General features: G+C 35.9%; 1 protein-coding gene across 3 annotated transcripts in view; it reads right to left on the bottom strand.

Annotated features, from left to right (window-relative positions):
• CFTR (CF transmembrane conductance regulator) overlaps positions 1-25,928 on the bottom strand; it is a 188,532-nt gene that overhangs the window by 88,885 nt on the left and 73,719 nt on the right. For all 3 annotated transcript variants that reach the window (XM_042248301.1, XM_042248300.1, NM_001009781.1), the window contains 1 exon segment: positions 24,414-24,605. In XM_042248301.1, the coding sequence (XP_042104235.1) occupies positions 24,414-24,605 (192 nt within the window).

The raw sequence follows: 25,928 nt of genomic DNA on the forward strand, positions 1-25,928 counted from the left end.
CATTTCTTTCTACTGGACCAAATTTTTTTGGTTCAACTTATGAACCAGACCACATACCTATGATTCCATCCAAATTACAAGGATTGCAGCTACATTCCACACCCCTGTTTTAAGTCAGTCTTGCTGAAGGAGCACACCCAGGAGCACCTCGACCTTGAAGCCTTACCTAAGCTGTTCTACGCGGCACATCCTCAGCCCTTGATCTGGAGCAATTGGTAAAACTCACAGGTGTATTTCTTTTCTACTGTACCATCTTTCCCTTACCCGTATTCCATTCCCTTTTAGAAAATTAAATCTTTTAGAGGAAAAAAATGAGTACTTTTTCATATATGAATAAATTGAGTGTAGGCTTTTGTAAAGGAGGCACATTTTCTAACACAATCTGAAAAAGCCAGAGGTTGCCAAAATTATTGGAGCTTATTTTTTTTCCAAATTTGAATTCAATACAGTTTTAGTTAAATCAGATAAAATTTATAATTTTTAAAATTTAGAGATATCAGTAGTTATCTTGATGGTATGATTGTAACATAATTATAGATTTGGAGGGTGCAGAATCCTAGCCCAGTGCAAAAATTTAACAAAGATTTGTGGCATGAAGGAAGGAAAGAGGAGTGAATGGAGAAAGGGAAGGTAAACAAATATTAAGCTACAAAGAGGTATATATAAGAAAAAGAAAATGAAGAAAGGTGTACAGGGAAAGAAAGAAAATGGGGAAAAGAATAATTGTCAGAAGAAGCAGATATCAATAGGACAAAGCAGGAAGATAGTGGCAGCATAAAGACAAGAAAAATGAAGGGGAAGATAGGAAATGATAGAAGACAAGGAACCATAGTTCACACTTTAGCAAATATCCCTGGTGAATTCGAATGTCCAAAGAATACAAATGCAATTTATTACAATAATTTTCTTAAGACAATATATAAGAGATTGTTTCAGCCAAATATCTCTCACAGGAGCCTGTAATACTCATCCTTTCAACAAGCCAAGGAAATAGGAGGGAGAAGGAAACTGAAAAATATCTTCCTTCTTTCCTACATGAACAGGCTGAAACATAACACTAGAGAAAGAAATCAGAAGATCCTCAAGTGAGCTCAAGCTTTTCACACTCAGACTGAATGGAATATCATCAAATTCCTCCAAAAAAGATCAGAAATAGCACTTTCTTTGAGTACCACTCCTCAAATCCTGACTTGGAGCTGGTCAAGGGAAAGGAGTAAATGCATTAAGAAAAGGAATTAAATGCATTAAGATTTAAGGAAGGAACTGCTTAAATGGTTTCTCGGTATCAAGTTAATCTATTTCAATTATAATACAAGCTACTGTTTCCTTTTTATTTTCAGAACAGTATCAAATTTTAAGCTCCTATGACAGTGAACTCTGCCCTGTGCCTGGGATGCTCAGCACTCTGTCAGTAAGCCATGCCTGCATCCCTGGGATGCCCAGGCCTGCCTGGAATGTGGTAAGTCAGTCACCTTCTTTGGTCTGGCTTAGACAGAATGGGATTTCTCAGTGTGAAACTTACACTCATACTTGGGAGAATTTCCAGGCTGGCTGCATTCTTGGAAAATGCCATGAAGAAATGAAGCATCCTTGCCCCCAGGTCACTGGTGAGCTGAAATCTGAATGATGTTTGTGGTGCCCATTTAGAAAGCAGTTGGGATGTCATGTAAACCATGCTAGAGGTGACTGTTCAATAAAGAACAAAGCTGGAATACTCAACTGGATGGCATAGGACTCAGGATTTGAACCCTGGTCTATAAACTATTGTGAAATCTCAGTTACTTAACAGCTTTGTAATTTAATTCCCCTAACCATAACCTGGGTGCAAATATAGCCCATCTTTTATAAAAGTGCTCAGTATGAGAATTAGAAATATGGCATGTACAAAGAAATTCAATAAATATAAATAAAAGAGATGAAATGTGCCAATCTAAGTGGAATATTTTTAATTCTAAAACAAAGCTTAAAACAAAATAGAAAATATGAGTAGCAACATTGATCACAGAACACAGTGACCTATTTTCCAGCTGTTTCCATTAATAACTAGATAAGTAGCTTTGGGCTAGTCTCTTCTGGCCTTCAGTTCTCCATCTATACAAGGGGATAATAGTACCTTCCCTTAACAGGTTCAAAAATTTGAAGTAATTTAATACAAAGATCTTGGTCCATAAATCACACTCAAACATTGGTGATGTACAGTTTTAGAATGAGGTGTTTACCAATGATTTGTATACATCATTCATTTCCATTCGGCCTTGAATAAAATGTTCACTTGATGTAATACTATACCCCACTCTCCTACTAAAGGAAAAGCAAATTCTAATTAGTCTGAAAATATAGCCTTTATTCATATTATCATAAAAATGTACAAGGGATAATGCAGGGGAAAAGAACTGGACTGAGAATTGGAAGTGCTATGTTCAAGTCCTAACTTTGTATGTCTTCACCAAGTGTACTTTTGTTGAGGTTGCTATGTACATGGTGACATATTTTGAAACTTAAAGTTCAAGGTTCTTAAGAGTGACACCATGTTCTTAAGAGTGACACCAGATTAGATCTAGATACTTTCCAAATGCTACCACTTTGAAGATGGCTGTTTAATTTTACTTAACATTTTGTTGTTGCTTAGTCGCTATGTCCCACTCTCTCACGACCCTATGGACTATATAGTCTGCCAGGCCCTTCTGTCCATGGGATTTCTCAGGCAAGAACACTGGAGCAGGTTGTCATTTCCTTCTCCAGGGGATCTATCCATGCTATACTGTGCTATGATAGTTTTATTCATCTTATTATCTCCTCAATATAAAATAATCAAGGGGGGCCTAGGGAAGGTCAATTCTTTACCTCCTCTTTTCCAAGAAATGTTTTCACACTTTTAGGATGATTCTGTAGTATTTGATTTGCAATTGCCACTATCATATGTTTTTAGCAGTACAAATAAACAAGAAGACTATTTTTAAGCCCCCACATTTTTCTGCTAATTATCTAAGATACTACTAAATGAAGAACACCTAGTTAGACAAATAAATACTTTAGCAATCAACACTACAGTAACCTTCTTCATGAGTCAACATCAGAATTCTGTAAGAAAATAGATGGACATAAGCTGCTTTCAAGGAAAGCAGCTCGAATTCACTTGTCCAAATTTTTTTACAGTCTGGACTAGACTGGACTGGAAGTGTAAGATTTTGTATTTCAAATTATATAGTTCTATCAAGTGTTCTATGACCTTTCCTGGCTTTTGATACCAAAAAAAACAAAAAAAAAAAAAACAAAAAAACAAAAAACTCTGATAAAACCGTTGTATATAAATCATTGAGATTTTGTGATTTTATTTCTATAAGATATATTCTCATGAGTAGGATAGCCTGGCCACAGGTATGTCTTCTTTCTTTTTAAGAGAGGCTATTGCCAGAATCCTTTACAAAACAACATCTAAATGTTATACTTCCAAAGTTACAGTTTCCCCAGCAAGATCTGAGAGTACCCTTTTCCTCAAATCACCTACAATAGCTATTATGTTTATACAAGGTATGAGATAAGAATCTAGTCTTATTTTCTTTTACTATTATAGTAAACATGATTTATTAAATAAATGATGTCTCCAATTAATTTACATATCATCTATAATCATCTCACATTTCTAAAGATCTACTTCAGGACTATTTGGTTCCTTCTATTTCTATAATAATATTCTGCTGAGTTTTTGGTGTTTAGGTTTTTTAATGGCTTTAAGTAAGATTTAATACCTGACAAAGCACAATCCTTCTTCATAAATTGTGGTCTCTTTTTGTTCAGTCTCCTATATAACAGTATTAGCAATAATAACAATGTAAGTAAGAATGCTAATAACAGCTAATATGTATTGAATGTTTACTAGGTATCAGGTACTATTTTAAGTCCTTTATGAGTATTAACTTTTTTAATGCTCATCACAATCCTATCCCCCTTAAAAATATGAGAAAATTCAAAGTTAGTAAAGGTAAATGTCATTCCAAAGATAACACAGCCAAAAAACAACAGAGTCAGGATTCAAACTAAGGTAATTTGTCTATAAAGCGTGGACTCTAAACTCCTTTTGGTATTTCCTCCCACATGAAATATACTTTAGTAAAACCTTGAAAATAACCTTATTCAGATGTATTTGCAATTTCATTAAATATACACATAAGTTTGAGTGCAATTTGCATCTTAGGATGCTGCTGGTGCTACTCACTTGCTGCAGTCGTGCCTGACTCTGTGTGACCTATGCACCGGAGCCCACCAGGTTCATCTGTCTGCGGGAGTCTCCAGGCAAGGACAGTGGAGTGGGTTGCCATGCACTCACTCCTCCAAGGGATCTTCCCAGCCCAGGGATCGAACCCACAGCTCTTCTGTCTCCTGCACTGTCGGCGGGGTTCCTCACCACTAGCACCATCTGGGAAGACCCTCTTAGGATGCTACCTCTTATTAAAAATCATGATCTTTCGATTAATTCAGTTCTTGTTTTAGATCTTTCAATAAGATTTTCTGATCTATATACATGTTCTATAAATTTCCTATTAAATTTATGCTTAAGTATTTTATCATTTTCTACTAGTGTGAATTGAAGAGCTTTTTATTTCCATTTCGAGATTGTTGCTGCTAACATAGAGAAGAGCTAATTATTTTTATATGCTTATCTACTATTCAGCCATCTTATCATATTCCTTTATCAATTCTGGCAGAGTTTTGCTCTCTGCTTTTGTTAGAATCTCTTGGGGGTTTTTTAGGTGAACATTTTTTTTTCAGAAACATGTAATGTTCTTTTTTTTAAGACAAACAATTAAATTTTACCATTTAAAATAATGCTTCCTTTGGAATGTTTGGTTAAAAAAGTTATGAAGTTTTTTATTATTTTTTTATTATTTTTTAATTTTTTTTTTAGGAAAAACCTCTTAGCAGTTCTATGTATTTATTCAAGGAGTCTCTCTTCCTTTATGTCTTTTTCTCCTCTTTTTTTTTTTTTAGTTTTTTATTTTTTAAATTTTAAAATCTTTAATTCTTACATGCGTTCCCAAACATGAACCCCCCCACCTCCCTCCCCACAACATCTCTCTGGGTCATCCCCATGCACCAGCCCCAAGCATGCTGCACCCTGCGTCGGACACAGACTGGCGATTCAATTCTTACATGATAGTATACATGTTAGAATGCCATTCTCCCAAATCATCCCACCCTCTCCCTCTCCCTCTGAGTCCAAAAGTCTGTTATACACAGCTGTGTCTTTTTTCCTGTCTTGCATACAGGGTCGTCATTGCCATCTTCCTAAATTCCATATATATGTGTTAGTATATTGTATTGGTGTTTTTCTTTCTGGCTTACTTCACTCTGTATAACTGGCTCCAGTTTCATCCATCTCATCAGAACTGATTCAAATGAATTCTTTTTAACGGCTGAGTAATACTCCATTGTGTATATGTACCACAGCTTTCTTATCCATTCATCTGCTGATGGACATCTAGGTTGTTTCCATGTATGAAGTTTTTTAAAATGAAGTTTTCTTCTATTCTTACTTTGAATTTTTATTACAAATCACTGCTAAATTTATGTAAGACTCTTTTAGCATCTACTGACCTTGTTACATGGTTTTCTTCATTGTCAATATACAATTTATTAATATATCATATTTATAGATTGTTTATTTTGATGCACTCATATTTCTATTCATGAATCTTGCTTGATCATCTTTTCATACTATGCTGAATTCTATTTATTAATACTTTATTTAATAGTATTTTATTTAAATATCTATATTTCTAAGTACGATTAACTAGTCTTTTTTATATAACTTTTCAGATTTTGATACAAATAATCTTCTCACTTAAGAAAATGAAGAGTTTTTCATTTTTGTCTATAATTTGGTATAGTTTAAATAATATAGGAAGTTATGCTATTAAAGGTGAAATACAATCCAGCTATGCAATTATCTACTGATAGTGTCTTTTTAAGTAATACACACTGAACTATCTTTACAGTGATAATCTGTCTATTCAAGTTTTTTTTGTTTCTTTCTTCAATTTTGATCATTTGTATTTCCTTAATCATCCAATTCCTCTAAGTTTTAAATCTGTGTCAACAGAATTGCATTAACTTTTAATAATAATTTTAATCTTGCTCATATTTTTGCTTAAGCTTCCTTGTTATTCCTAATACTGTAAGTCTTTTCTTTACTACAAATAAGGGTAGATTCAACAATTTTATTGGTCTTTTCAAAGAACTGGCTTTAGGAATTATATTAAGTCTTTCAATTCTCTGTTGGTTTTCTCCTTCATTAAATTAAATTTTGATCATCACTTACTCCCTAAGTTTTAACTTTTTATTTAGTTCCTTCTTTAAAATTCTCAAGAAAAATATAAATTTTGTGTATTTTTAGCCTTGTTTCTTAATAATAAAGGTATTTAGAGCTAAAAATCTTCTACTGAGTGTAGTCATGTTCTACAGATTGTTATATGAAGCATTCTAGGTTTCAAATAATTTATAGTCAGTCAGGAGATTTTACCTTTATAAGTATTTGTTTTCAGCTTACCTGGCTTGCTGCTGCTACTGCTGCTGCTAAGTTGCTTCAGTATTATGTCTGAATAAATGTAATTTTTAGCAAGCGTAACTAACATGTTTTGTCATTCTCATTAGAACCTATGACTTAAGAAGAAGCTAAGCAACTATAAAAAAAAAAAGAAAGAAAAAAGTTTGAGTGGAAGAACAGTAATATTAGAAGGTCTTACATGTATTTCCTAAAATTTTAATGGATTTTTACAGATCTTCAATAGCAAAACTTAAAAAATTGGGGCCTGGGCTAAATTTAGCTTAAGAGGAGAGATCTTCAAACATATTTTAAAAAGATCTAATCCGATATGAAATATAAAGGTGTTGTTTGTTGTTTTAGCAAACTGAAATTGTTTTAAGTATTAGATAAGACTTTATCCTCAAGCACTACTTTCCTCAATAATATTTTAATGGTATATAAAATATCTTCATTTATTAGTATATCTAAACAGAAGTTATTACAACCGCTATTCAAAATATTCATTATAATGACTGGAGTATAGACATACACATACATTTGAATATACACACATATATAAACACATACAGATTGCATTTTTACACATCTGTATATATGTGCATATACATGTACATATATGTGCATGTATAATACACATATGACTGTGTGTGGCATGCATACAAATATGCAGGTGTTTATTCAGCTTGATCTCTATCATCCACTATTATGGTGCTAAGAAAAGAGAAGTCTGCAATAAGGAAAAGAGGATTATTATTTTATGAATTAGATTACTATTTCTCTTATCAAAAAAAAGTTTAAAATATGTGAAAGATAATGGAGTCCTTAACAAACAAGTTGTCTCACTTTCCAAAGGTTTATCCTCTTCAGTCCTATTGATATAACATAATGAGAGCTGACTGACCGAGAAGGCTCATTGTATCCCATGACCCTAAAATACAGAAAAGTCTAATTTTTTCTCACTTGATAGGGGACAGCTGGACCAAAGAACACTCTAAACAATTCAAGTTCATTCAATCCAACTGATCATGTCACACCCCTGTTTAAAACATCACAAAACAAACAAACAAAAATATATACTGGATCCTTCAAAAGATGGCATACAAAACTTTTCCCAGCTCACTTCTTCATCCTCACCTCCCAGCACTCTTCCAAATACATTTTGACCCCTAACCACACTGAAGTTTTATTGTGCTCCAAATTTACCATCTTTCACCAACTGCACCTGCTGGTCCCTCTATCTGGATAACTTTCCTCTGCTTCTTAATCTGGCAAATTCCTTTGAGGTCAATAAAAATTTAATATCCTCCATAAAGTCTTCCATTACGTTAAAAGGCATGTTCCTATGTGTTTTAAGAGCAGTTTATGTTCCTATGTAAGAGCTTTCACCTCTTTTCTTATTGTCTGTTTACATTATCTTTATCCTCAAAGACTGTGAGCATCTCAAGGACAAAGGCAGAGTTATAATTTGTTCTATGCTTTAGGAGCCAGGACAGGTTTAAGATATTATAGGCATATGTTCCAAACAGCGAGTAAAGTGTTTTAGGCAACTTAGAGATAGTTAAGATTAATCCTCTGCCTTCAGGAGCTTACAATCTGCAGCCTACCAGGGACAGCTTAATGAAAAACCTGGATTTTGAGTTAAGATGTGGCTCCATGCCTGAGAACTTCATGTCTTCCTCATCCAACTTTACCAAGTCTGCCCCCAACTTACCTCTCTGGCCAGGTTGACAAACTGTAATAAGACACCAGAACACATTCATTAACCCTCAACCCTGAATATTCATTGGAAGGACTGCTACTGAAGCTCCAACACTTTGGCCACCTGATGTAAAAAGCCAACTCAATGGAAAAGACCCTGATGCTGGGAAAGACTGAAGACAAAGGGAGAAGGGGACGACAGAGGATGAGATGGTTAGATAGCATCACCAACTCAATGAACACGAACTTGAGCAAACTCCAGAAGATGTGCAGGACATAAGAACTCAGCGTGCTACAGTCCATGTGGTTGTAAACATTCAGGCATGACTTAGCACCTGAACAACGACAATAAATACTGTCATTTAAAAAGTAGATTGTGATGTGAGATTAAACAGATAGGTGAATGGAACAGAATAAATATTTCACAAACAAACATGTAGATCTGAACCTAGCATAAAAGTGTTAGAATGATAATTTATAGGGAAAGGAGGAACTGCTCAAAAAATGATCCTGGGACAAATGGATCTCTCTATGGAAGATAAAATTAGACCCCTAGCTCACACCAAATACAAAAATCAATTCCAGCGGTTTTTAGCCCTAGATGTAAAAAATGAAGCTAAAAATACTAAGAATATATAAAATATATATTTTTATCATTTGTGTTAGAATATCTTAAAGAAAAGATAAAGAACAAACCATAAAGAAATGCACAGATACAATTTGTTAGATGAAAATCAAAAGTCTATTTAACAAAAGATCTTAGAGCAAAATATACATTGCATCACCTCCCATCCATAAAGGAGAGTAATGCAATGTATTTAACTGTCTTAGTCCAGTCCTTCCAAACTGAGGATACCAAGAAAGTATTAAACATGATATTATCTTATTATGGGAAATACTTGTATAAAAGAAAATAGGAAGGGAGGCAAGGAAGGCTGGGAGAGCTGTCAGACCTCAATGCAGTTTCAACTTCCAAGTGAAGGAGAAAAGGACAGAAGCTTGAATAGAAAGACATTAAAACACTGCACAATCTAAGCAAGGTTTGACAGAGCCATCTAGAAGTCTCTGAGCCAAAATCTGTAAATAAATAAGTCCCATGTCTTTCAGACACAAGATCTGCTTCAGTATCCATGCCATACTTGATCAATAATGGAAAGCAGCCTGTGGAAGGAGTAGTCTCAAAACAAACTCTGAAAATGAATGATTCAACTCACAGCGATGGACCCTCATTCAATTACATTCCCTACAACAGTGGTATACACCACAACAGTGGTGCATAAGGCACATCTCTCAGCTACTACAAACTTAGCAAAACAATTGACACAGGATATGAAGTCAAACAGCTAACAAATATAACCTCACAAGCAGTCAGGGAATTGCAAATCAGAACAGTAAAGAAATATGGGGACTTCCCTGGTGGCACAGTGGATAAGAATCTGCCTGCCAATGCAGGGAACACAGATCCAATCCCTGGCCCGGGAAGATTCCATATACCACACAGCAACTAAAGCTCATGCGCCACAACTGCTGAGCCCATGCACCACAGCTACTGAAGCCTGAATGCTTTAAGGCCTGCAAGTCACAACCAATGAGCCCCGTAAAGCAGCTACTGACACCACGTGCCCTGGAGTCAGCAATCGGCAGCTACTGAGCCCACGTGCCACAGCTACTGAAGCCCATGTGCCTAGAGCCTGTGCTCTGCAATAAGAGAAGCCACTCCAATGAGAAGCCCGTGTACCCCCAACTAGAAAGTAGCTTCCAATCTCTGCAACTAGAGGAAGCCTCCATGCAGCAACGAAGACCCAGTACAGTCAAAAGTACATAAAAGTGGAAAAAAGAAATACAACTTTTTACAACTTAGAATGGTAAAACTTCAAGCCTCTGTTAGTAAGAAGCGTTTTCAAAGATTGAGGAAATAGGAACACTCATAAATGGCTAGTGGTAGTATAAACCAGAACAGCTGCTTTAAAGTGCAATTTGGCAGTATCTAGTGATATTGGAAAGCAGAGACATTACTTTGCCAACAAAGGTCCATCTAGTCAAAGCTATGGTTTTTCCAGTAGTCATGTATGGATATGAGAGTTGGAATATAAAGAAAGTTGAGTGCCAGAGAACTGATGCTTTTGAACTTTGGTGTTGGAAAAGCCTCTTGAGAGTCCCTTGGACTGCAGTCCTGAATATTCATTGGAAGGACTGATGCTGAAGCCGAAACTCCAATACTGTGGCCACCTGATGCAAAGAACTGACTCATTGGAAAAGACCCTGATGCTGGGAAAGATTGAAGGCAAGAGGAGAAGGGGACGAAAGAAGATGAGATGGTTGGATGGCATCACTGACTCAATGGACATGAGTCTGAGTAAGCTCCAGGAGTTGGTGATGGACAGAAAAGCCTGGTGTGCTGCAGTCCATGGGGTTGCAAAGAGTCAGACATGACTGAGCAACTGAACTGGCTGAGGAAAATATTAGAACAACCTAAATGCATGTCAATAACAGGGTGAATAAATAAAATGTTATACATAAACACCATATAGCAAATGAAAAGAATGAAATAGAATTTCTACATCTAAGCAGTAAAGCTAGACCTCAAAAAGGTAATAGGAGCAAAGAAAGCAAGTTGAAGAATGATGTGTACAAATTATACTATTTACACAAATTTTGAAGCCACAAAAAACTATTAAGTATCATTTATAGATAAATATATATATAGTGTTAATTCATTTAAATGGATTGGAGGGGTATATATCACATTTGTAATAATGACTACTTGAAGCTTGGGGTTTATGAAGAATGATGTTGAGGATTTAGTGAAATGTTCTTAAAATTCTTCCAGAGCTCTAACAATAAAGAAAACAGGGATATTGTCAAATGGATGTTTCCAAATCTAGAACAGAAGCTAGTGATACAGATGACGTTGTAAAACATGAAACTAAAGATTCCTGCATCTGAAAAAGATTTGATGTTCTGAGCCAACACATTTGACCTTCTTTTCTGGAATGAAATCATTTTTGAAGAAAAATGCATCAATGTGGATAATTTAATAAGTATCTCAAAGTTTATAATTAATAGAAAGCTGTTCAGATTGAAACAAAATAGTAGGGGTAGACTGAAGAGAATTGTGAATAAGCCTAGTACTTTAAGATCAAATACATTAATAACATCAATATCCTGCAAATGTGAGTACTTATTCTGATTATTGTTCATTTGTAGAGTTCTTTATTAGTATTTAGCTTCTATTTGATTTAACATAAAACACTTTGTTTTGAATACACTGTTAAACATTTATCTTTGCTGATTACTAAAGGCACTCCAATCTGGTGCTATATTTATCTTAAGGGTGTTGGTTTTCAGCCTTGGTGCTATCATGAGTTTAAAAAGCAGTACAGAGCATGAGCTGCTCAGAGAAGCTTTGAACTCAGAGACAAACGATTTCTCTTTACCTGCAACTTCTCTGGAGTTCTCTTGAAGTTACCCATAAAAACTGTTGGAGGAAATCACTGATTGGAATTAAAGTACAGGGCTGGGCTTCCCAGGTAGCTAGAATGGTAAAGAATCTGCCTGCAATGCAGGAGACCAGGGTTCGATCCCTGGGTTGGGAAGATCCCCTGGAGAAGGGCATGGCAACCCACTACAGTATTCTTGCCTGGAGAATCCCATGAACCAGAGGAACCTGGTGGGCTACAGTCCATGGGGTCGCAAAGAGTCAGACACGACTGAGCACCCACATACACACACAAGCTAGAGGACATATGATTTCTTATACAAAAGTTAATTATTGAGATTTTTTAAACCTAAGTCAAAATAAATCAAATATAAACTTTTAAAAAGTGTGATCAATTAGTTTTCTCGTTAAAGGAGACCTTGAAAAATATTTCTTTGTAACCACCCTACACTGCCATTTTAATAAATTTCTCAGCAGTTTACCTAAAAATAAAATCAAATATCTGGATCATTGACTTGCAAAGTTATTTATTTTGACCAATTATTTTCAGAATTATTTCAGATCAATTATTTCAGAATCACCTAGGGAGCTTGTAAAAACTGCTGCACCTATTCTTACTCAGAAGAAACAGACCAGAGTGCAGGAATCTGCATTTTAACCTGTGATTTTTATGCCTGCTTGAACCTGTTCTTTTGGCTAACTTCCTTTACAGTATGCTGGTCAGAAAAGCAAATGTCAACTTCAAAGGATTCTGTGCACATAATATATTAAGTCTGTTTGAGATTGTAAAGCACTTGAAAATACTTCAATAAAGAGTACCAGAGAGGGTCAAAGTAATATTATAATAAAAGTCCAATAAAGATTAACTTATTTTATTATTTAGAAGTACATAACATACCCCATGTTATGGACATACTTTTTACACAAATGTGTACCACTTTATTTTTTTTAATGCATCTAAATTTCATCACCTGATATTATTCAACTGAGCCAGACAAATCAGAAGCTATTAAAAGAGGAACTGCTAATACAAAGCTCATTAACTCTGTCTTGAACATATCAGAGAAACAGTAGAGGGTATTATATTGAGAGAGAAAGAGCTTTTAAAAAAGGGTGGAGTGTTACATTAACTGGCCCTGTGTAATTATGCAATATTTGCTGAGTACATTCGAGCTTCCTGTGACTCTGTAGATAGGAAAATACCATAAACCTTGTTTTATACCTGTATAATCACTCTTCAGAACAACCTTGACAATACAGCTGCTTGTGGTAAGGGAGGATGGTAAGAAGCTTGGGTTGAGAGAACATGAACTTTAGAAGCAATGCTATTTAATAAGGAATGTTTGTAACCATCAATCTTTAGACAGTTAATGCCATCGTTATTAATATTTAATTGGCCACCTCATGCGAAGAGTTGACTCATTGGAAGAGATCCTGATGCTGGGAGGGATTGGGGGCAGGAGAAGGGGACGACCCAGGATGAGATGGCTGGATGGCATCACTGACTCGATGGACGTGAGTCTGAGTGAACTCCGGGAGTTGGTGATGGACAGGGAGGCCTGGCGTGCTGCAATTCATGGGGTCGCAAAGAGTCAGACACAACTGAGTGACTGAACTGAACTGAATTATTAAGCACTTGCATTGTGCTTTATGTACAAGGACACTAGGCAAACAGGAGGAAGGAGAAGAGAAGTATTGGAGGAACAGAGAAAGGGGAAGGGAAAGGAGAAGAAGAGAATTTGAGAAAGCCCAAGAGCACACTGTAAAGAGAAAAAGAATGAACTAACCATTTTTGCACATAGCTGCTGTAAACGTGCATGTAGCTCTGCATGGTATGTATCAACAGAAGGAACTTAACTTCTACAGCAGGAAATGTACACGAACAAATTCATAAAGTAAAAATTGGAGTTCTGTTTATTAGGAATGATAGCCTGTTGGCCCAAGTCAAACTTGATTACAAATAACTGTGCATACAAATATTGGCTAGAGATTAGTCCTTATCAGAAAGCGTAGGCAGTGAGAACTTTTTATCAACTTGAAAAATAAAAGCTCTTCTTTCACTGGGCTTTGGTACTAAGTCATAGCAGAAAACTGAAATAAACTGAAATTCCAATATATTTGTTATTGGACCCAGCATAAGTACAAAAAGCACTATTATAATAGATGTTACAGTCTTTGTCACCAATATTAAACAATTGTTTAATACTCAGATATATATATATATATATAAACACATACATGGTTTTATACATGAACTTGAAAGTATATACATAATTCTGTTAATATCTCTATGCCTTTTGATGTTTATTTCTGTATGTGTGTAGGCCTATATTTGTATTTGAAAACTAATAATGTAAGCATTTTTACAGGAAGACCTTTGAAATGCAGGGCTTTAAGGTATTTCAGGGTAAGTGTTTCCAAGGAATTAAAGTTAGAAAAGATACTTAAGACAAATAATTTTATTTACTGTATTCTAGCTCTACATTAGACTCATTTAACTACAGATTTCTGAACTCCAGATTTCAGATTCTCTGGAATGACCCTTGACAACCTATTTTTGAAAGGCTCTCTACATGATTTTGATTCAGCCGGTCTAAGAATTGGCATTTAAGAAGCCACTCATTCCTTAACTATCTCTTCTAGGTCTACGCACTCAAGATGCTGGGACAAATCCAATCTGTGAAAAGTACTCATTTCTTAGAACTTCACTGGCACATGACTGCGCTGCCTTGCAGTTGATCCTGCTCTGGAGTTCCTCACAGGTCTCTAGAAACTAGGACTCCTCAGAAGCTAGGCTTGCCTACTACCTCGCCCATCACCTCTGGAGAAATCCTATGAAAATCCTTATTGTTTCTACAGGTGACTTTGGAGAACCAGCTGTTCAACTTGCCCTGATCAGGCTTCCTCCCCAAGCTGACTGCCCACCTACCTGGCCACGTACCATATTTTAAATTTGAGGTCATGAGACATGAAGAAAAGATTCTGCCCCAAGGCAAGAAGAAAAAAGTTTACTTGGGAGAAGATGAAAAAAGTTTTCCTGACCTTTAAATTTCAAGTGGGTTTTTTTTATGTTCTTTCTCAAGCCTTTATCAAGTGTAGTAGAAAAGCTTTTGCATACACATATATAAATAATATAATGTATATTTTAGAAAACTTACAAATTTTTGCCTAACTAAAAAACTTATGACATTTTGATTCCACTTGCTTGACTTAATGTGAATAGAATGCTAGATTTCTATTTAAAAAAGAAGATATGCATCAAGCAACAAAGGTTTACTGTATAGCACAGTGAACTATAGTCAATATTCTATAATAATTTACAAAGGAAAATAATCTTAAAAATAATATATGTGTACATGTATAACTGAATCCCTTGCTGTGCCCTTGAAAAACTGTAAGTCAACTATACTTCAATAATACATATGTATATATATTAAGGAAAAAACTTAAAATACATTTCAAGTGTGTTAGTATAGGTGATTTTCCCAAGATCCGGGAGTACAGATTTTAGGAATATGGTAGCTTGATATGTCATTTATAGGAAAACAAGTCATAACCTCCTCTTTCACAAAGGCAGCCTTACAATCCCAATGGTTTAATAATACTGTTACAATCAGAGTGAGATTAACCAGTCTGAAGTTCTAATTCAAAATCTGCAGTGTTCAATGCAGTAGGCATTAGTGTCTAAGAGTTTCTAATACACAATCCTAATCAAGCATAGCAAAAAAGGTAAGTCAGAAGATCTGGATTCTCTCACTGGTCCCATCAATTATGAGACATGATCTCCAATAAATCTCTTAAATTTTCACTTCTTACACTTTAAAATTTGAATAACAATATTTCATAAATGTCTAACCACATCTCCATTATCTCCCTCCAGTCTGTGTGTTACACTGGATACATCATCCTAAAACAGTTTTTATTATGGCACTCCCACCAGTGAGGGAAGTCACCTGGAAGATACCGTGGACCACCTGCTCCCCCCCCCAGGGTTCCTACCTGTGCTCCCACTAAGCACCACGTTTTGCCGAATCCTTTGCAGTTGGAGTGTTGCGTGAGAATTGGATTGCCCCAGGTATATGTAATATGAAAGTCAAGTGTGGAGGACTCTGCCTTTCTGCCTTTTTTAGCTATTTGGTTTAATCGCTGGCAAGTGCGGAGACAGAAATCATGATCTGACTGTTTTCTCCCAGGTCAGCTCTCACCATATGCCCCTTCTTTTCCAGACTCTACCCTTGCTGCACTGCCTAGAGTTCCCCTTAAAATGCACTGTTTTTGCTCGACTCCAGCCCATTTCACCCTATACCCTAGCCACGCCAAACTGACTCTAGGTACAAAGGTTCAACGAACATTCTCTGCTGGCTCCAGGTCTTGTACATTCTGTTCTCTTTCTGGAATGTTCTCCTGTTCTTCATTCAGATGATTCTTACTCACCCATCATCTCTCACTTTAGCTGTCACTTCATTCAAGGAAACCTCATCTACCCATCTAAGACCAGATTAAGCGCTGCTTCCATATACCACATGAGAATCTTACATTAACCAATATCCTAGAACTTAACAAACTGCACTGGCTTTACTTGCTTATCTTCACCAGAATGAAAGACCCTTGAGGACAGGGATTGCTCCTATTCACCAATAATCCCCAGAGTTTGATGCCCTTTGTTCAATGATTGCACTCACAGATATTTACTACGCAAGTGAATGTGTGTGTGTGTGTTTTGTGTATGTGTATATAATTTCTCCCCCAAAATACTGTAAAAGTCAAAAACTCATAACAAACAGGATCCTTGTTATACTTGCAGGCAGTATTCAGAGTGCCTAATATATACTGTGTCCACAGTGGAAACTCAATAAATATTTACTGAGATCAAATTTTTAATTTATTAAATTTGAATCATGAATACTTAAACCTTCTAAATAAAAATTAGGTATTACAGATTCGGTCTCAAATATGTTCTTGATAATACAATTGCCATTTCAAAGGTTATTTTTGTCTAGAGAATACTTACACTCAATTTTTAGAAAACTAAGTTTCCCTTCCTGGAAAGGCCTTTATGAATATTATTACCAAGTACTAAGTTTATAGTAAAGTCTAAAGTTCTCTTAAATATAAGTGTAAAATCTTCTCTCAATCTTGTCTAATTAGCCATTGCAACAAAACGGAAAACTCTAAGGGTGTGGGGTCCAGAATACTAATTCTTCAAGAGGATGAAACATCAGGCTTATCTATAAGATATAGCAATGGCTTTGACCTTTGGAAAACTTAGCTAATTTTTTTTTCCTTAATATGAAAGCCTGGCTTAACTTTCTGAATTTCATTATCTATTCATGAGCTAGCTTGATCCCACACAGTTATAATTAAATTTTTATACTACTGTTCTGTGGATTTGCCCACCTCTTAGGAAGAAGGGCAGTCTTCAGGTTATTCTGGATTTACAGATGTCAGAACTGTCATTTAAGTTAATAATTAGTTCCAGAATCGCAATCTTAATTCCTAAAAGTTAGTCCATACTTTTAGAATTTAGCACAGGCTCATCTCGATTGCAAGCTCTACAGAAAGCTGTCACTAGAAAACTAGAACGTGACAATTCAAAGGACCAATGTGTGCAAAACACTCAGCACAGCACTACTGACTTGTGCCCTCCCAATGGATGTTAGCTAGTATTTATTTCTTAAGTTCCAGGGTTCAAATGATGTGAAATAATAGTCAGTTCAGGAAACACTATGGTGTTCCTGCTTGGTCCTGGTTCCATAGTATTATAAAATAAAGGTATTTGCTTCATATTACAATAAGTAAATGGCAGTGCTTTCAAACTTAATTACCTATCAGTAGAAAATGACAGGTGGTTCAAGGTACAGTCACTTAGTGTGGTTTATTCTGGTTTAGGGAACATAGTTCAGTGTGTTTCAAATATCTGTTTTCAATGTTTATTATATCTTGGCTACTACTGAATGCAAATGTTAATTTGTATGGTATCTTTTTATTTACACATCTCCCAAGTGAACATTCCTGAATTCTCCTACAATTGTGGATTGACCACCCAAAAGTTAAGCCTCTGTTTAATGCAGGTTAGTTTTGGCCAGATCTGAAGATCCAGGGGTCAAATTCAAATTTAATTAGTCTTGTGGTATCTGTAAGATGGAATTTATTTTCCAGAAGAGTTAACTCATTTCTTTGCTTACTTCCCACCCAAGTTTTTCATATTTCTTGCCAATTTTCCTCCCAAGTTTTTTTCCTCTTAGTAACTTCTTGCCAACTTCCCTCCCATTTTTTTTCTTCTAGTGACTTAAACACGAAGACTGTGTAGTAGAAGGGAAAACACAAACAGATTTTACATCTTAAACTTACATAGTAAATATTTTTTATTACAATGTGTATGTAATGGCTGTCTTGACAAATATTTACCTAATGAAGACCATTTTGTGGTTGCAAAAGGATTGCAACAACTTTGTGGAAACCAATTAGATATACTAAACCTCTGATCTCTTCTCATACCCCCACCCCACCTTGCGCCACACACAATATATAGCCAATTACTGCTCCAAACCAGGTACTTTTACATGAGAGTGAGTCACTAAATAAAGATAGTCCAATTATTTGGTATCCAAATGCTGGCCTGCCTAGAATCTGTTGCTGTAGAATAAGGTATTGGAGAATTGCAAATGGTTGGTATTCTGGAAATTTAAAAAGGTAAGAAGAATAGTGAGATATCACTCTTACAGTATGAAATACGACTAAACTCTCCTTAACGGATAAGTAAGTTAATGTGGGGCCAATTACATTAATTCCTCTTTCTGAGCTAGCAAAATCTTCTGTGCTGGTTACAGAAGTTACAAATATATAGGAGGATTTCAAGGGAAGTTTGGGTACATGGAAAGAAAGCAATGGGAGGAAAAGTCAATGGACACAAGGATACACAATGGTATTTTAAAAGAACTATTAATTTGTCTAAAAATCCTTTTACTATAATTAAGATTCGAAGTATGGCATATAAGCAAGACTTGGAGAAGTTCCTGAAAGAGGAGATCTCAGGGTAAAGAATCTGAGCAGAACTTGCTCACTCGTGTCTGCTCGTTACAACTTTTCTATCAGCATAGCCCTGTCTCCATGCCCTTCCCTGTGATAAAGTCTTCATGCAACTCCACTGACTGAATATTTTCAACCACAGACTGAAATCAGAAAACTATGTGAACTATGCTGTGCGTGCTTTTTCCTATCCAAGAAAATTTACACATACCTGCCTAATCCTATGACACCAAGCATCATTACACACGCAAGTACTTTGTGGGTATTAAAGCTGAAAAGAAACACAAAAATGAGGAAGAAAACATTCCACCTCATCTCCAGTTCCAAATCTAGATGTAGTACATTAAGAAACAGAACAGCTTTGGCAGTCAAAGTGAAAACATATTGGATCATGTATGTTTGTATTTTCAGATGGGGCCACAGACAGTACACAGAGGAAGTCATTAGCTGATTCCAGCTGCTAACCCTCAAGGACTCTGTAGGTATTTTGTGTTCCTGTACTTAAAATTCCTCTTTGCTTAAAAATATAAAAACTTCAATTTTGGAGATTCTCACTGGCCTTTTTCAAAGGTGTGAATACTTGCTTAACAATAACAAAACTTGGAAACTCTGAAGTCACTGAAAATAGGAAAAAATTTTCATTTTGACTGTGAGGATAGTCTAGCACTTTTAATTATTTTTATTTGTCCCTCACAGCAACAACTTGCTCTTGTATAATCATCTCCTCAAACTCTGAGACTGAGAAGCTCAGAAAAGAACATTTTCTGAGTAAAATTCTTGCAACTGACATGCCTACTTCAAAACTTATCTCTGAAACAGTCAACCAATAAGAACTTATCCTTACGCCTATCAATGTGCTTGGTGTAGTATCCCAAAATAAAATTTTTAGAATCACCATTATCAAGAAATTTACCATGTAGTTGGATAGATAACAACATACAGGAAACATTCAGGAGGAGACAGTCATATACTAATGTACTCACAGTACTCACTGCATTCACTGCATTTGTCAGCTTAAAGTACAGGAATTTAGGAAGATGCTGGATGTTTTTGCCTAGCATAAGATGACTAGGAAGATCTAAATCAGTTGCAAAACCCAGCAGAACAGTAAGGAGCTGGGACTCAGGGACTATCGAGAATAAAAAGCTGTTTTATTTGATATTTTAAAGCAAAGAGGATGAAGAATGAATTAAATGGTGGTCATCATTGTTACTAAAGCTGATCTAGTGGTGTCCCCCACTGGTACTCTGTTAGCAAGACCAGTGGTCCCTCTGCTTGATCAGATATCTCAATTCTATGTAACTGATCTCCACACCCTTCCTTTCTAAACCCATGGCATTTCTACCTGTCCTTCTTTCCAGTTCCTGTTATAGAAGGAATCCTTAATCCTAAACCAACTACTCTTCTCTCTTAATTTCTTGAGGAAAAAAAAATTTTCACTCTTTCTCAGAGGCTCATTTTTTCCTGATGCCGTTTGTAAGGATGCAAATAGTACACAAAGAGATCCCTATCTTTTCACAATTTCTTGGCTACTTTTATCTCTTCTTGTCCATCGTTGACATTAGCTGGATTATTGAAATAGCTTCCTATTAGTCTTCCCCCTTCTAGTCAGAATAACAAACAGTACTACAACTACTACTATTAATAATAATCACTTATTTATTTAGTGCTTTCTATGTGCTAGAAGAATCCACGAAACTGTACAAATTAGGTAATAATATCTTCATATTGCAGAGGATAAAACTCAGTATATAGCAAGGTTAAGTAACGTTCATCAGCAACCCACCCTGATAGATTTCAAAATCTCTTTTCCTTCTGCTACCCCAAAAAAGTTCGAATCATATCCACCTTAATTCTGCTTCACACTTCATAGTCAAAGAGATATATCTAAAGTGCAAAGCTGATTACATCACTCCCCTGATTAAACCTCTCCAAGACCAAATTCCTGAGACTTGTACACAAGCTCCAAAGACATGGCCTTCCAGTTTCATTCCTCCCTACTCACTGTCCCCAGTTACACCCTCATTCTGTCAAAATGCTTGTGGTTCCCTACACTAACCAAGTGGTTTCATGTCTGGTATTTCTGCTCATAGTTTTCTCTGTCCAGAATATCTTTTCCATTATCCTTAATGGAAATGGAAATTTTCCATTAACATTTCCTTAATTCCTTCTACTTATCCTTCAAAGTGTTTGTTTTTAGAGAAAGCCTCCCTGAACTGAAAGCCCTCAACTGGGCTTCTGTAGTGCCGAGAGAGCTTCTATCCCAACACTTGCTATATTATATTGAAATGGTCTCTTGGCATATGTTTTTCACCAATCAGCCTATAAGCTCTTTGAATGAAAGAATAATCAAGTTTTCATTCTGCACCTACCCAGCCTCCACCACATTGAACAAGTCTGGTAATCACAGAAGTCATGCTGTGAGATCCAAAAGGGAAAGAGAAACTGGAATCACCTCCCAATCCCATGGCCATTTCTGGAGCATGGAACCAATGGGCCAACGCTCCAAACCTTCAGGATTGTATGCCAACTGTTTTCTTCCAGAGAATACTCCAACTTCTGTTACTTTGGTCATGCAGACCAACTATAGATGACCACTTTTAAAGTTTTCTCTCAGAACTACTTTTGTCAACATCAAAATTCATACTGATGACTTTTTTCATGATTCTGATTCATGGTTCTATTCAATTATGCCAAAACCCACCTTGTTTCCACAGCACTTACTAACAAGAACTGGCTTCGAGACACATGCCTTGTGTCATGCTCTCTAGCAGTATCTTCTACCTCCAAAGGAAATAGAAATTAGCTTCAGTTCACTGAGTGGCAAATATGCACCAAATGCTGTGTTAGGCATTTTCTATTTATCTCATTTAATTTTCTCAACAATCCATTGACTATCACTCATCAATCTTCACTTCTCATATACCTAGCCTTCTCTTTATTTTACTGGCAACTCCAATGTTCTTAATAAAAAAAACTTCCTCCAACACCATAAGTGCCATTCTTGTCACCATTAGAATTCCACAGGGAATCATTCCATCAAAGAATGGACTTCTGCCCCCTCTGAAGGTTATTTCATCATTAGCAGATCCAGATTTCTCTTTTTACTCCTTTAGAAATGCCTCTTTTTCTCCCTGTTTGAGTAACCTTAGATTCTTTATTGATATCTTTTCCTATTGGCCCATGAACTTCCAAAGTATATATATTTTGTTCTATTCATATTTTCATAAAATGTCTCAATAAATGTTTTCAAAATTAATACTCCCTACTTTCTTCTAGTTTAAAAGCTTAATTAGGCACAGAAAATTATGTTATATGATTACATTTATGTGAAATATCTAGAATATGAATATTTTAGAGACAAAAGGTTGCTTAAAATTATGTCGGGGGGTTAGGGATGAGAGAATGTAAATTGATTGCTAACTGAGGTTTCTTTTAGAGGAATTGAAAATTTGATGGTTATACAACCTTGAGCATATGAAAATAAAAACTACAATGAATTATACACTTTAAAAATAATTTTAAGACTAGTCATGGAATCAGAAAAAAATAAAATGATTTTACTCTTACCCTGTTTCTCTCATTATTTTAACAGTTTATCACAATACAATTCACATACTATACAACCATTCATTAAAAGACAGGTCACTTTATTATGTACTCTTTAGAAAACAGACCACACCCTATTCACCCTGGCATTCTCAAAACCTAGCACAGTATTCAGAAGATAGTAAATGTTCATTCTATGAATTAGGTACCTATACCTCTGAATTTACTACTACTAATAGAGCTATGCCATGCATGCCTGCATGCATGCGTGCTAAGTCACTTCAGTCACATCTGACTCTCTTTGGGCTGTAGCCTCCCAGATTCCTCAGTCCAGGCAAGATCACTGGAGGGGATCTTCCTGACCCAGGGATCAAAACTACATCTGTTATGTCTCCTGCATTGGCAGGTGGGTTCTTCTTACCACTAATGATACCTGAAAAGCCTATAGTTTCGCCATATTTAAATTAAATATACTTTTATAGGTTTACTTGGGGAATCAGGACAGCATTTATAAAACTATTTCTATGAGAAAAGATATATTTAAAAGCAATAAATAAATAAAGGCACCAGAAACTTTCCAACACCTTTGCACTAATAAACAAACAGAGCTCATGCTTTATCTTGCAGGACACTGAGTATCACTCCTACAGCCTAGCCCCTCATAGACAAATACCTATGTTCTCTAGAAACACGCAGAATTTTTTTATAACAGATTTAATGAGTGTTCTGACCTCCAGGTTGTGAAATACTATTCTTGGAAGAAGAGCTTTTGAGGAATGAAGAATATTTTCTTCAAGGTAAATCAAATATTTTTCAGAATAGCTTTTATTTTCATTATGCTTTCAGAGTATGTGAAAATAAGAAAAATAAGCCTTTAAAAGCTACTGTTGAATGAGTTTGTATAGTGTCATTTGTTCAAGCATGTAGCTCTCTTTTGTAAGGCCTGTAGTTTCCATCTAATCTACAATCAGCCCCCCCCCATTTTCCATACACTGTATTTTAAGCTTCATTTTATTCCCAGTGCAATTTTTTTCATAGAAGTTGATTTAAAGAGATCTACTAGTATCAAATGCCATCTATCAAGGGGAGTGATTTTGAATCAAGATCAGTATTCAGGCAATACCACTGACAAACCTCATAACGTGATATTTTCTCTGCTGATAAACTCATGATGATACTTTCCCTACCATTAACATCATAATGACACTTTCCCTACCATTAAGATCCAGGGGATCTTCCCAACCCAGGGATCGAACCCAGGTCTCCTACAGTGCAGGCAGATTCTTTACTGTCTGAGCTACCAGCGTGAAAAGTAAAAGTAAAAGTTGCTCAGTCCTGTCCAACTCTTTGTGACCCCATGGACTATACAGTCCATGGAATTCTCCAGGCCAGAATACTGGAGTGGGTAGCCTATCCCTTTTCCAGGGGATCTTCCTGACCCAGAAATCGAACCAGGGTCTCCTGAATTGCAGGTGGATTCTTTACCGACTGAGCCATCAGGGTGTCAACCCTTTATCATACAATTTATATGCTGAATAGTACAAGATCCATATATTGGCTTTACTTGGAATACTTTCTGTATTTCTAGATGATGAACTCAGTCCTCAATATTGTTATGAAGTGATTCATCATAATTTTGCCACTGTTTCAGTGGATTACAGACACTAAAGGTTATATAGTTACATGTCCAAGGTCAAAGGATGAGATATAATCACAACTTTATCTTAGATTCCCTATTGGCAGGTCAATGTTTGTTTCTTTAGGCTATGGTGTTATTAAAATAATTAAAATTCTCTTATGTAATTCTGAAGTACCTTTAAAAAATGCATCCTATACAAATGCCCATTGAGGACATTTGTCTCACTAATAAGTGAACAAAATTCTTTCTATTTCATAGAGTTTTTACTGTAACCAAACCAGCCCACCATTTAAAAAATGAAGTGTATATTAAATTCATTAAAAAATGAATTGTATCTTTATGTTTCTGCAGGCTTCTTATAGCAGGGGTCATATATTTTATCAATTACTCACAGTAGTTTACTCATAGTGGAAATGTGATTAATATATATAGACTTATTAAAACATTAAATATATAATTTAGGTAGTTTGAAGGTTCCATATGCATAACCAGAAGTTTTTCACATAGTTACTTACCTCTTCTAGTTGGCATGCTTTGATGACACTCCTATATCTATATTCATCATAGGAAACACCAAAGATGATGTTATCTTTAATGGTTCCAGGCATGATCCAGGAATACTGAGAGCAGAATGAAATTCTTCCACTGTGCTTAATTTTACCCTCTGAAGGTTCCAATTCTCCCATAATCATCATGAGAAGTGAAGTCTGGAAATAAAACCAGTGTTATTAAGTCAAATCATTTGATCAAATCATTCTCAGGATGCAGGTGCCACCAACTGTCATCCTAAGCATAGGTATCCTAATTTTTAAAGAGTCTGTGTTAATTCATTCAATTCAAAATTTATGAAGCACTTCCTATTTTGGGTATGCTGCTATGCACAAAAGATACAAAGGGAGACAAGAGACAATTACAACAGAATGTGATAAATGCTACACTAGAGGCTCACAGAGATGGGGTGCTGAGTTCAGGTTGTTGGGATGGGGCTGGAAGAGGTCAGGGAAAGATTAGTTAATAACTGACACTTATTGAGTGCTCATTTGTTTTCTCACATGCCTTGTTCAGTCTAATTCTGTTGTACCTTTCTTGGAAACACGTGCAGAATCTGACTGCTACTTCCATTACTATCCAAATTAAGCTAACATCATCTCTTGCCAGAATAAATAGAATAGCTTTCTAACTCCTTGCTCCACCCTTGTCTTCCTGCAGTCTATTCTCAAAGTGGCCCTGTCAAAATGTAAGTCAGATCATGTTACTTTTCTGCTAAAGCCCTCCAATGGCTTCTAAGGTTCTCAGAGAAAAAGTCTAACTCGTCACAAAGCCCTTTATGAGACTCGAAGGGCCCTTATGTAATGGTCTCACCCCCTTACTTCTCTTACAGCTCTACTCTCCATGGCTCACTCTGAGCCGACCCCACTGACCTCCCTGCTGCTCTGTGAACCAGACAGACGGTCCCATTTCAAGGGTCTGCTCCACCCCCTACCTGAAAGACTCTTCCCCAGATGACCATATGACCTAACCTCTCGCCTCCTTCAAATCTTTTCTCAAATGTTACCTTTCAATGAGGCCTCCACTGCTTAAAATTGCACCCCTATCATCAATCTTTCTTTCTGTTTTATCTTCAAAACTTCTATCATCATAAGACATTATATATATACATATATATAAACATTTTACTCAATAATATAATGACATTATTGTTTGTTGATTAGTCATGTCCAACTCTTTGCAGCATTACACACTGTATTATACATTATTAAATAAGGGCTCAATAACTTTAAAAAGTAAATTACTGGTACATAAACAGACAAATCAATGGACTAGAATTAAAGCTACATAAGTAGGTCTAAATGCATAAAAGAACTAGTATCTGATAAAGATGATAAAATGAGTGGAGAAAAATAGATCATTCAGTATATGTTGTGGGACAACTGAGCAGCCATGTGGAGGGCAGACAAAAAACTGTAGCCGTATGCCACACCCAACACGCGATGAATTTCAAATAGGTCAGAGAATAAGTACAAAAATAA

Source organism: Ovis aries, chromosome 4 (assembly GCF_016772045.2).
Source record: "Ovis aries strain OAR_USU_Benz2616 breed Rambouillet chromosome 4, ARS-UI_Ramb_v3.0, whole genome shotgun sequence".
NCBI classification, from domain to species: Eukaryota; Metazoa; Chordata; class Mammalia; order Artiodactyla; family Bovidae; genus Ovis; species Ovis aries.